The sequence below is a fragment of the Dromiciops gliroides genome, chromosome 4, assembly GCF_019393635.1.
Source record: "Dromiciops gliroides isolate mDroGli1 chromosome 4, mDroGli1.pri, whole genome shotgun sequence".
In the NCBI taxonomy this organism is placed as follows: Eukaryota; Metazoa; Chordata; class Mammalia; order Microbiotheria; family Microbiotheriidae; genus Dromiciops; species Dromiciops gliroides.
The window spans coordinates 201,458,103-201,471,937 of NC_057864.1; the positions used below are offsets into that span (position 1 = coordinate 201,458,103).

Below are 13,835 nucleotides of genomic sequence, written 5' to 3' on the forward strand. Positions count from 1 at the left end.
GGGAGAGTCTTCTAAACCCCCTCGCCCCACCCTGAATGTAAGAAAGACATTGTTTGAGATAAATAAGGGAAGGATCTATATTCAGCAGAAAAGAAAAAATGAATAGACACATAAATTGAGAGTAAAATATTGGTGTTCTATCCACAGACATTTTTATAAACACGCATATATATGTGCTAACACATAGTAATGTTAGCTAGCATTTATACGGTGCTTTATAAATATTAGCTCACTTAGTCCTCACAACAGCCCTATAAAGTAGATGGTATTATAATTCCCATTTTACAGATAAGGAAACTGAGGCTTAGCGGGCAAGTGAGTTACTTAGAGCCACATTTCCAAGAAAAAATTTGAGCTCAAGTCTTCCTAACTCAAACTCCAGTACTTCATCTACTGTGCACCTAGCTGCCTAAGGTGCTTTTATGTGTATATGTGTGTGTGTAAATGCACATGTGTACACATTCATATGTATCTGTTATACATGTTTGTATATGTGTGTGTATTATATACATGTATACATATAAGTGTGTATCTACATAAATGCGCACAAATACAGTGTTCCAAAAGTAATAGCTTAAAGCTACACAAAGACTTTGGGTACACCCTGCATGTATGTATGGATGTGCATATATATATACAGATATATACTTATGTATATATATGTGTGTGTGTGTGTGTGTGTTTTAATACTGTACGTTCATATGCACAATATGTGATATGTATGTGTGTATAAACAGGTCATGCCTATTCTTTAACCCAAACTTCTCCATAGGAAATGTGTGTGTGTGTTTATGTGTATAGTGTGTATGTATGTACAAGTGTGTGTATGGATAGAGGCACCTATGTACTAGTTGTTTGACCATGGACAAGTCATTTAACTTCTTTGTATCCCACCCAACTATCCAAAATTGTAGGCTACATACAAGTTGCCTATCTGCAGAGTTCCCCAGGAACACCAGGAGTTCTCTGCAAATATGAAATTATAGGATTTGACTAAAAAAGAAAGACACAGGTATGCCTTGGGAAACATTGCTTCATCCAGGCTTATTTCCAATTTCACTCTAATGTCATAGAATCCTACAGGTCATGTTTCTCTTATGGAAACAGTGTAGTGCCTACATTTACTTGGTAGGATGAGTCTGGGAAAAGCTATCCCTTCCCCTCTGATCAACTGGAAGAGGGAGAAGGTCAAGAACTGTTTCAGGAGTAATATACATATGTATGTATATGTGTGTATAGTATCAGAAATTACTAGATCGTTACTAGTTCAGTGCCTTCCATTCAGACCCTGCCCAATAGTCTCCTCCCTAGCCTAGCTGGGCCATGCCTGTTCTTCCAGCCAGCCTCCTCCATAGGTAATAGATGTAAACAATAAGCAAGTGTGTAACACCTTTTGAGTTCTCTTACCACTGCTCAGCTTTCCCATCTATAAAACAGGGATCCCAACCCTACTGGCAGAAAAGGAGTGATTCACCCCTAAACTCTCTATAAACAGAAGGATTAAACCACAGCCGCCATCTTGGGTTTCAAGCTTGGAACTACAGTCATAAAGTCAATATTGTTTCTCCTTAAGATCTCATTTCCTTAAATGTGTCTGTTCGTTTCTGGATGTTTTTTACTGGCAAAATGATGGGATGAATCTGTTGGACACCTTCCTACATGCGCTTTACAATCTTTTAAAACAGTCATTATTCTAATTGGTCCACAACTAATAAAATATTTACCAAGATTTAACACTTACTGGAGAGCAAAGGCTTAGGTACTATGTAATTAATTCTAATTCATAATTAATTCAAATTTGCATAAATTAAATTGAATTAAAACATTAAACTTGCTTCTAATCTACTCAAAAGAAGTTTGGCAATTTAATTGCCACAAAACAAGATAACTAGAATAAGGAGGATATTTAACATACTTATTAAATGCCATTTAGTATTTCTGATTAGTATTTTTAGGGTCTAATTAGTATCTAATTAACTCGCTATAGGCTATTTTGCACAATACTAATTAAATGCCAAAACATGGTTTATAAACATAAAACCATGAAAGGAAGAAGATTAAGCATTGTTAGAATCATGAGTTAATCAGGAGACATTGGCCGCGGTATTGTTTTATATCTATAAATACTCATGCTTATTAAAACTCATCAAGTGTTGCTTTTCATCATTAATTGATATTTAATCAACTTCGAATAAATGAGGAAATCTCAGGGACCAGCTGTCATCCTGAGAGACAGATGAAATGACTGGAAAACAGGAGAGTGAGATGGAAAATGGGAGAGGAGGAAGGAGGAGGAAAGGGGGGAAACAAGCAGCTAAATGGCATGGGGTAAAGGAAGTGATTAGGAAAGAGGGCTAGTTGGAACTTCCAGATGAAGAGGATTTTTTTGGCTGAAGCCCAGTGGATAGAGCACCAGGCCTGGAGTCAAGAAGACTCATCTTTCTGAGTTCAAATCCGACCTCAGACACTTATCAGTTGTATGATGCTGGGCAAGTAGCTTAACCCTGTTTGCCTCAGTTGCCTCATCTGTAAAATGATCTGGAGAAGAAAATAGCAAACCATTCCAGTATCTTGTCACAAAACTCTCAAATGGGGTCACAAAGAGTGGAACATGACTGAGAAATGACTGAACAACAACAGCTTGAATAATCTGAAACTAAAGCAGTTTAGGGAAAAAAACAAGCATTAACCCCAAGCTAAAGGCCCCAGAAGCCTTAGGGTGGGTTTTTTAATAAATGGAATTACATCAAGGCGGTACTCCTCCTCTAGAGGATGTTATAGTGTGGGGGTGGGGGAATGGGAGCCTATCTTTTTTGCGTCCTCTCAATGGAAAGAGGAGCAGCAAAGGTTTGTCTGCCCAGCAGCCTGGCCTCCTTAAGGCCAAACTTGGCTTGTTTGATAGAGCTCCTCCTACCCCACCTGACATACTGAGCATCCCATCTCCCCAGCTGATCGCTTGGGAACCTGAGCAAGAAGAAGAGGTTACCATGGTGACAGCCCGGCCCAACTTCCAGGACAGCATCCACGTGGGCTTTGTGTCAGGCCTGAAGAAATTCACAGAGTACTTTACCTCGGTCCTGTGCTTTACCACACCTGGAGACGGACCCCGCAGTCTGCCCCAGTTGGTGCGCACCCATGAGGACGGTATGTACCTCTGTCCTCCTCTAGTACCCCCCACATACCTTTTCTTTGCAAAAGTTGCCTGAGTTCTTCTGCTGTTGTCTCCGACCCAACCTAGGCCACAATCTTGTCTCTTTGAAAAAAGCAGTCACTCTCTGATTCTAACTTTCCTTGTGTCTGGGGGTGGGGATTGTGGGATTTGTTTGTTTGTTTTCTGGAAACAGTGCCTGGCCCAGTGGGACACCTAAGCTTCAATGAAATCCTGGACACCTCCCTGAAGGTCAGCTGGCAAGAGCCTGGGGAGAGGAACGGCATCCTCACTGGTGGGTCTAATCCTTTCCTTAGTGTCACAGAATCCCAGGGCCGGACAGACAGGACCTCAAAAGATTATCTTTAAAACACCATCATCCTCCTACCTATTTTTTAAAGAATATCCAGAGAGTTAGAAAAAAATTTTTTAAATCAATAAAAATATCCAGAGAATGAATGAGAAAGAATTTAGTAAGCACTTTCTACATGCCAGGCAGGCACTGGTGATAGAAATACCAGGAAGCAAGACAGGCCTTGCGTTCAGATTCCAACTATACATCCTGGGTGACTAGAAAATGGGGGAAGGGATAGAGGCATGGCACAGGCCAGGGAATGACTGGAGGCCTGGTTCAGGGAAAGATAAGGTTATTGATAGCTCACCAAAGTCCAGGGACCCAAGGTCAAAGTCCAGGTTCCTCTTCCAGAGGAAGAATTTTGATTAAAAGAGCTAGAATAGAGGTGGTATAGGCTGAAAATGATCAGGAGTAGACAACATTTATATAATGTTGGCAAAACACTTTATAAATCTTATCTCATTTAATCATTGTAACAGCCCATGAGGCAGGTGCCGTTTTACAGATGAGGAAAGTAAGGACTAGCGTTCTCTATACCACCAATCAATAACATACCCCAGTATTTCCCGTTAAAAGTATCTGGCTTTCTTTTTCTATGGTTGGTGTGACTACCATGGGCTTCTAATATCTCTTCTGCAGCAGCCATGCTATCTCAGTATTCCATTGGTACTGAGAAAACCATATTTGGCCCCTTCTATTCTAACTGCTATTAGTTGGGTTGATGATTGGTGCTCAAAAGATGCCGATGCCTCCCACCTTTCCCTGGTAAGGGTGGAGCAATGGACAAGCAACAAACATTTATTAAGCACCTACTATGTGTAAGGCCTTGTGCTAGGAACAAGGGATAAAAAGATGGTCTCGGCTCTCAATGAGTCTTCAATTTACTAGAGTGGGAGGATATACACAAATAACTATGGTGAAGGGACAGCGAGTTAAAAATGAAAGAAACATTTACAAAAGAAAGGCCAAGGCAAAGTGTTATGAGAAACGTAAGAAACCATGAAGTTATTTTCACTTTGGGAGGTGGGAAGGGAAGACTGATCAGAGAAGGCCTCATGGAGGAGGTGGCATCTAAGCTGGCTTTTGTAAGAAGTTAGGAACAATGACAGATTAGAAAAGGGGGAAGTGGGGTTGTTATAGATTTAGGGAAAAGCATGATCAAAAACACAGAAATGGGTCAGAAAGCACGCCCAGACCTCCAGAATGCCAGGCCACTGGGCAAGATATTCAGACATTCAAACCAATGCCACCCCTTGTCCTTCTTCCATACCTGAAAAGCACAAAGAAAATAATCCATAGATCTGTACTAAGAACTCCCAGCCCCTTGGAGTACATGACTCATTTTCCTTAAGGAGCATCTTATCAGGTGGGAAAAGTGGGTCATGACCTCCCCGGTAGTTCATAGCTGAACATGTATCTATCCCTCTCCCTGTTTTTCCCCCTAGGATACCGGATCTCCTGGGAGGAATATAACCGCACCAACACCCGGGTAACACATTACCTACCCAATGTCACCCTGGAATACCGTGTCACTGGCCTAACTGCCCTCACCACCTATACCATTGAAGTGGCAGCTATGACCTCAAAGGGCCAAGGCCAAGTCTCAGCCTCTACCATCTCCTCAGGGGTCCCTCCAGGTAAGTTGGCAAAGGTAAAACCACCTCAGATATCTTTCTGCCACCCAAGACCCCAGTGAAGAGTTTTCTTCTCTCCTGGAAATATCCCTTGAGGTCCAGGATAAGGTGCCTCTAAGGAAGATATTGTATCCCCATAATTCCAGGATATTGGGGAGAGGGTCCAAGGAATAATGCTTCTCTAGCACCTACCCCCACACACACACATACACACAAAAAGAACAGGACACTGGCACATACTCCTTTGTGCTCAAGAGCAGCCCCACTTTATTAGAGGTCCTGTTATCCCACTGGATCATGCGCTATAATAATTTTTACATTGCATTTTAAGGTTTGAAAAGCATTTTGCATATGTTATGTAAATGGTATAAAAATATATGTATTTATATAGCATTACATATGCTATATGAAGGTTATAAATAAAATGTAATTTCATTTTATTCTCCTAGGCACCCTGTGAGGTAAGTGATATTTTTACCACCATTTTATAGATGACAAAATTGAGACAAATAAGGTTAAATGACTTGCCCAGGGTCACAAAGCTAGCAAGTGTCTGAGGCAGGATTTGAACTCAGCTCTTCCTAAATCTAAGTCCATCACTCTATTCGCCAAGGCACTTAGTTGCCTCTATATAGAGTTTCTTGGTCAGGACTCACTGGTTCAGTAAAAGACCCCTCATTTTGTCTTTGTGGACAAAACAGAGCAACGTGGGGTAAATGATAGTACTCTTGGATGTATTAGAATGATCAGGCCCAGTGATTAGTGACTAACAGATTTATTTGTAACCCTGGAGGGTAGTATGTAGTGACTAACCCAGGGACCTGTTTGGGGCCCTTTTCTTTTGTCAGTGACATAGATAAAAACTTTTCAGCTTTGCAAATGATACAAGGCTGGGAGGGATGACAGAATCGGGATCCAGAAATCTCTCAAGAGGCTTGAACAATGGGCCGAAAACAATAAGATGAAATATGATGATGATAATGAAGTCTTTCACCTGGGGATCAAGAACCAATCACATAAGTAGAGGACGGGGATGGGAGAGGAGTGAGAGGTGCCTAGACCACAGTTTGTCTGGAAGAGATCTGAGAATTTTACTATACCATAAGCTCAGGGTGAGTCCATAGTGTGACACAGTGCCCCAAAGACTAATGTTTTTTTTGGGCCATGTTACTAGCAGCATAGTAACCAGAATGAGTAAGGTATAAAATGAATGGCTATACTAGAACACTGGTGTCAAGCACAAACAGAACTGGGGGCCACTAAACCATACATAAGGATCCCCGGGGCTGCATATTGACTTAGAAAACCACATATTAACATTATCTCTGTCTTATTGTATTTTTATTCATTTTGTTATGTATTACCTAATTACATTTTAATCTGGTTTGGGCCACCCCAGGGAATGTTGTGGGACACACACACACACACACACACACACACACACAGCCATGGAATTGATACCTCTAAGCTAGATGGCCTTGAAGGTCACTTCTAGTTCCAAATCCTCTGATCACTGTGATAGTTATCTGTCACACCAGTTTCTGCCGTGGTCAAATCCTGTCTGGAGTTACTGTGTTTGATTCTGGGTACTACATTATGGGAAGGACTTCAACAAATTCGAGCGAGGCCATGATTTTAAGAAGACCAAAAAAAAAAAAAAAAAGATAACCAGAAGGAACTGGAGGTGTTAAATCTGAAGGAAAGATGGTTTAGGGAATCACATGATACCTGCCTTTGAGGATCAACAGGATTGTTTTATGGGAGAGGGATTAGGTGTGTTCTGCTTGGCTTCAGAGACCCTACATGTCACTCAGACTCCCTGAAGTCCCTTCCTGTCCTGAAATTCTTTGATTCTAAAGGCCCCCCCAACTCCTTGTTCTAAGTCGTTGACTCAGAATATTAGCTGTCAAGTGTTGGCCATGCCCCAAACAATCTTGATCCAGGGTCATTGTGGAACTTTGCTGTTGTGATGTTTAAAATCTAGCCTAGAGTTCCAGCCTGGTTGGGTTCTTCCTGAAGTCCTCCTCCATGAGCCTGCTTTAATCAGGAACTCTCTAGAAAGCTGATTGTGGAAGCTTTTTATAGGTCTGGAACAGAGGTGGTCCTTACACACTGCTTCAAGCTGATTGGTTGGCATCATCCAAATCCATTGGCTTTGAAGGTGTTCTCAAATTGAGTTCACAGTCTAGTTTCTGAGAACAATACCTTCTTAAGGGCTAGCCAGGTGTGATTACAATCCAGTTAACTTGAAGTAGGCTTAATCAGCAGTCAATCACTCTCACTTGATTCAGTCAGTATAGATTAATCTCCAGGTGGGTCTTTGAGTATCTGCTAAATCCCATTATTTCATCACACTGCAGCTCCTGTCCCATTCCACTCCCTCTTAGATATTATTAGATCGTCCTCATAGATGAGCTCAAAACTGTCACCAGTGCACAAATATTTCCTTACCATTGACCAGAGAATTCCAGTGACTGTAAGATGAGGAGTGAATACTTCTTGGCCTTCTGGTTTGAGGTCCCATTTTCCCAAAACTCAATTAATTCATGCAAAACTCTCACCTAGCTATCTTTACTCACACACATTCTATCCCACCATGAGAGGCTATCCTAGGGGGAAAAACTTAAGCCACATGACTCAAAGCTGCCTTTCTTCCCCAAATTCCTTTTATCTTGTGAAAGAACCTACTTGTTAGGACCATTCTGGAAGTGTTCAAACCTTCCACCAGCCCCTAATATATAAGCAGTGCACAATAAAAAATACAACCATAATTATAAAATTGAAGGGTCAAAATGAACCAAAACAGTGCTGACCAGCAGATAGAATGATAGAGGTCTGGAAGACTCAAATCCAAATCTCAGAGGCAGCTAGGTGGCACAGTGGATAAAGCACTGGCCCTGGATTCAGAAAGACCTGCATTCAAATCCGGCCTCAGACACTTGACACTTATTAGCTGTGTGACCCTGGGCAAGTCACTTAACCCTCATTGCCCCGCAAAAACAAAACAAATTCAAATCCCATCTTAGATGCTTACTACCCATGTGACCCTGGGCTTCAATTTTCTCATCTGTGAAAATGGGTGGGGGCAGCTAGATGGCACAGTGAATAGAGCACTGGCCCTGGATTCAGAAGTACCTGAGTTCAAATGCGGCCTCAGATACTTGACACTTACTAGCTGTGTGACCTTGGGCAAGTCACTTAACCCTCATTGCCCAAAACAAAAACAAAACAAAACCAAAAGAAAAAGGAAATGGTGGGGGGGAGGGAGTTTGGACTTGATTACCCTCCAAGGTCCCATCCAGCTCTAAATCTCTGATCTTATAAACTCCAAGGAAGCCTTCAGGCATTATTAAAGAGGAGATGGTGGGCATACCAGGATATCCAGTATAGTTTTTTGGTTTTTTGGGTTTTGGGGTTTTTTTTGGTGAGGCAATTGGGGTTAAGTGACTTGCCCAGGGTCACACAGCTAGTAAGTGTTAAGTGTCTGAGGTCAGATTTGAACTCAGGTCCTCCTGAATCCAAGGCTGGTGCTCTATCCACTGCACCACCTAGCTGCCCTTATCCAGTATAGTCTTGATTGGTGGGGATAGAGTAAAGATCTTTCTCCCTTCTTATATAATGTCCCTGGGTTTTTTTTTTCTTTCAGAACTCCCTGGAGCTCCCACAAACCTGGGCATCTCCAATATTGGCCCCCGCTCTGTGACGTTGCAGTTCAGACCTGGTTATGATGGGAAAACCTCCATCTCCCGATGGCTGGTGGAGGCACAGGTAATCCCAGAGAAAGGAGTCTCCATCTCTATCCAGCATGCCTGAGACAAGCAAACTACATGTCCAGTCTTGCCCATAAGAATTAGGTCATAACCCTATTGTAATGAATGTCTAAAATTTTAATTCCAAGATGATTTGCATATGAAACACATGTGCATGCTGACATATCAAATGTTCAAATGCACTAAAAATACCCAACCCTAATCCCTGCTACTTCCTCTGCCCCCAAAGTCACATATACCAATATCAGTCTCTGACTATGTGGTCAACCCGAGGGTGGGGGGAAAGGAAATTGGTTAGATTTTTCCATTGCTTCCTGAAACACCAGCCAGCAAAGTTATTTCAGTCCCTAAGGAATTCTTCACAGTCATGCTAAAAAGTCACATTCTGGGGTTCAGGAATACGGAGGCCTGATTTGGGGCCTGATTCTTGCTATCTACAAAATGGGTCTCCTGTGATTTATACCTTGAACCCTGAGCAGAAGCAGAGAGCACTGAGTGTATCTGTAACTCTTAGGATTCTGGGCCAGACTCAGAGCTCCTGGAAAATGCCTCCAGGCGGCTGAGCAGTGCTCTAACCTTTCTGCTCTGATGACCCCTCCCCTTTCTCAGGTGGGAGTGGTGGGTGAGGGAGAAGAATGGCTACTGATCCACCAACTGACTAATGAACCTGATGCCCGCTCCATGGAGGTGCCCAACCTCAACCCCTACACCTTCTACAGGTAAAGCAGATGGAGGGGCAGGATCAAGGTGAAAGGGGTAATTGGCACCAGGGGAGCAAGGGATGGGAAGCTGGTTTTGAGGGTTGCAGCCCCAGTCCTCCCTTTTGGGGACAATTTGCTTGTCATCCTCACTAGGTCTCTCATCCTCCCCTTTCCCTTCCCCTACCCTTAGCTTCCGCATGCGCCAGGTGAATATTGTGGGCACCAGCCCCCCCAGCCAACCCTCTCGCAAGATCCAAACCCTCCAAGCTCCACCTGACATGGCACCTGCCAACGTGACCCTTCGTACGGCCAGTGAGACTAGCCTTTGGCTGCGCTGGATGGTGAGACAGACTCCTGGGAAGGGATGGGGGGAGTAGGGAAACGATGTCACTGGAGCAGCTTGTGAGTCTCTGCAAAGGTGTCATCACTAATTGGTACCCATAGAGGACACTGAACATGACAGGTGCTCTGAATGCCCATCACCCATCAGAATTCGGCACAAGGCAGAGAAGCATTCTGCTGAGAGAGAGAGAGAGAGAGAGAGAGAGAGAGAGAGAGAGAGAGAGAGAGAGAGAGAGAGAGAGAGAGAGAGACAGAATGGAAGAGAGGGAGACAGAATGGGAGGGAGGGAGGGGCAGGGAGAAAGAGACAGAGGAAGGTTTTCTGCTGTCAAAAAAAAACCCTCTGTTCAGGCATACCTATGTTCTCTTTTTAATTAATCCACAAGTTTTTATTAAGCATCTGCGATGTACAAGGTACACACTAGACACTAGGGAAACAAAAACAGCCTCTGCCACAAGGAGGTTACAGTCTAGCCTGGGGAGGAGACAACTTGCACATCTATAGGCATGTACAAAATAGATAGTAGGTGATTTGAAAAGGGTTAGGCATTAAAATTCAGGGGGATCAAGAGAGACATTATCCCTGTGCCTGAATATATCTCTCATATACCTAGTTATTTCTATGCCATTCATTAGAATGTAAACTTCTTGAGGGCAGGGACAGTGTTTTGGTCTTTATTTGTATCCCCAGTGTTCATTGCAATCCCTAGCTACATAGTGATTGCACTGTAATAAATGCTTCTTCACTTGCAATGTGACCTCAGACAAGATACAATCCCACTCTGAGGGAGCTCTCTTCTGAGACATAGGAGGGAAAATCCTTAACCCTTATATTCCACCGAGCAGATAATGGACAGTCAAGATGTTAGAGCAGTGGGAGAAAGCATCATGTGATCTAGTAGAACTCAGGAGACCCAGGGTCAGGTTCCTCCATTTGCTAGCTCTATGACCTTGGACAAGTCACTCATTTCCTTGAGTCTGTTTGTTCATTTTGTCCAGTGAGGAAGTTGGACTACATCAGTAGTTGCCAACATTATTGGTTTCATGAACCCTTTTCAACAACCCTCCCCACCCAGGACAATTTAATATACTATTCATGATATCCTTTACAATTATTTAATACTTAAAGCACCATTAAAGAAATTTTTAGTGTGAAACCTTTGGACAATCGTTATGAACCCCCTAAGGGATTAGCAAACTAGTAAATGGGAACTATCGGGCTTAATTATCTTTGAGCTCCCTTGTAGCAATAACAACTTATGAATCTTCCAAAGATAGCTCCTGGCACCAAAAATAAGCAGGGGTTATTACAAAGAAGTAGTGGAGAAAGGGAAAAAATATTGAACCTGGGGTTTGATTCCTTCACCCCTCATTTTCTAAATGTGTGACTTTAACTTCTCTATAAGCCTCGATTTTCTCATCCATAAAATGGGAATGATACTACTTATACTATGGACTTCGTGGAACTGTTGTAAGCTTCAATGAGATCCATATCCATACTTTGAAGTGTGTTGGGCTTGCCTTGGAGATACTTTTATTTTTTATTTTATTTTTTTTTTAGTATAACTGTCTCTACTCACATTCTGCATCTCCTTACTAAGCAATGTTTGAGCCCCCTTCAAGAGTCAGCTTCCCCTTTCCATAACTCACAGGGTTTTAAGTGTGCCAAGTAGCTAAAAGGTTAACCCTCTAATACCCAAGGGAGAGTAGATGGGGAATAAAAAAAGTAATCACCGACTTAGTAGAAGGCCCTGGGCAACTCTTAGCTTCACTTAATGGTGCATGGCCCATTACCTTTCCTTCACAGGTACCAGATCATGGGAATAAAGTTCCTTCTCCCTCTTAGCAATCCCATCAATTGCCATCCTAATGGTCTCTGGTCTGTTACACTAAGTATTTTCATGAGCCAAGGGTTGGGAGGAGGGAGGCTTATGTGGCAGTTAGATAAAGCAGAAGATAGTGAGGAGAGGTGGTAAGGCATGTGTGTATGAATGCTACGGATGAGGAGGTCAAAGGGCATCTGGGACTGTTCTGAAGGGGCCAGGAGAAGGAATAAGGAAGAGATGAGATCAAGGCTACCCATCTGACTCTTTGTATGACTTGTATTTCAACTATATTCATAAGCAACCTTCAGGATTTGATGAGAAATCTGTATCCCACATACCTACACCACCTACTAATGTCTACCACATACCAAGTCAACTTAAGGGTAAATAAAGTTCCTAGGCTACCTTGAGTTAACAACCAAGGAAAATAATCCCAAATTAGACATATGCTGTATACTCTGACCCTACAAGCCAAGTCATTAGACACAAGATGGTGACCTTTCCTTGATCTCCAAAGAGCAATTCAATTAAATTCAATTCAACAAGCATTTATTAAATGCTGTCTATATGCTCCACCCTGGTGATACAAAGGTGAATTGGTCCCTGCCCTGAAGGAGTTTATGTTCTATTAGGAGGAGATCCCTTCTATTGGGATAAGTAATACAAACTCTATACAAAAGTATGAGGATGACCTACATTTTCATTGGACCTCAGACAGCTGTATAACTCTTGAATAGTCACTTAACCTTTTACAGCCTCAATTTCTTCATTTATAAAATGAGGGTGTTGGACTTACTGGACTTGAAGGTTCTCTTTCAGATCTAAATCTATACTCTTATGATCCTAACTGGGGGTGGGGGGGGGGATGAGGAGATAGAGAAGAAGAACAGCTGGAAAGATCAGGAAAGACTTCACAAGGGAATTGTTTGCTGAACTGAGAACCTTAAAGGGAGCTAGGATAAGGAGGTCCTGGTTGGCGCAAGTAACGAATCCGTGAAGTAGCCACATGTGTTCAGATTGGTACTATTCAAAGTTATAATTATGTAAAATATGGTCATTGGTTCCAGTCCAGCAGACCTGTGCAGTGCAAATTCCAATAACGCAACCGCTTCACAGGATTTTTTACTCATACTAATAAAGACCTAGTTGGATTTCCAAGAAGTGGAGGTGGGGAGAAGGAGAACATTCCAAGCATGAAGAACAATGCCTTCACAAAGCTAAAGAGACAGGCTATGGAGCACAAAACTTAGGAAACATCAAATAGGCCTGTTTGTCTGAAATGTGATATATACGGAGAAGTTATATGAAATAAGACAGGAAAAGCAGCCTGGGGGCCAGCCTATAAAGGGTTTTAAATGCCAAAGAGGCATTTGTAGTTTATCCTAGAGATAATGGGGAGCCACTGAATTTCTGAAACAGAGGAATGGAAAAATCAGGTCCATACTTTAGGAGCATTGTGGAGGGGGTGCAGCTAGGTGGCGCAGTGGATAAAGCACAGGCCCTGGATTCAGCAGTACCTGAGTTCAAATCCAGCCTCGGACACTTAACACTTACTAGCTGTGTGACCCTCGCCAAGTCACTTAACCCTCATTGCCCTGCAAAAAAAAAAAAAGAAGAAGAAGAAGAAAAGAAAAGAAAAGGAACATTGTGGAGGGTAGATTGAAGAGGCAAGATACAGGAAGCAGGAAGACCAATTAAGGGAATTACTGAAATATGCCAGCTAACAAGGGTTGAGGGCCTGAACAAGGTAGAGTCCATGTGAGTAGCAAGAAGGGATTGGACACAATATTGTGGAGGGAGAGCCTACAAAACTTAACAATTGATTGGATATGGGAGCGATGGGTTGAGCTTGGGGGAAGAATCAAGGATGACTCCAACATTGTGAATCTAACCAGGAGGATGGGGGCTTGAACTACCTTTAGAGGAATTGAGTTTAGACAGAAATAGTCCTAATAATGAGGACTAGGTCTCCTTACTTCTTCCGTCAGCTTCTCTGATGACTAGTTTTTAGCTGAAGCTACATCATCATCGGTGTGTAATAGCTAGTACTTTTGTAAAGC

At 42.5% G+C, this 13,835-nt stretch overlaps 1 protein-coding gene across 1 annotated transcript in view; it reads left to right on the plus strand.

Moving 5' to 3' along the window:
• SDK2 (sidekick cell adhesion molecule 2) overlaps positions 1–13,835 on the plus strand; it is a 462,515-nt gene that overhangs the window by 351,697 nt on the left and 96,983 nt on the right. Inside the window, exons 19-24 of the mRNA XM_043963496.1 lie at positions 2,949–3,144; positions 3,345–3,443; positions 4,949–5,140; positions 8,784–8,905; positions 9,517–9,626; positions 9,799–9,949. Coding sequence (XP_043819431.1) covers positions 2,949–3,144; positions 3,345–3,443; positions 4,949–5,140; positions 8,784–8,905; positions 9,517–9,626; positions 9,799–9,949 — 870 coding nt within the window. The remainder of the gene's footprint in view (positions 1–2,948; positions 3,145–3,344; positions 3,444–4,948; positions 5,141–8,783; positions 8,906–9,516; positions 9,627–9,798; positions 9,950–13,835) is intronic.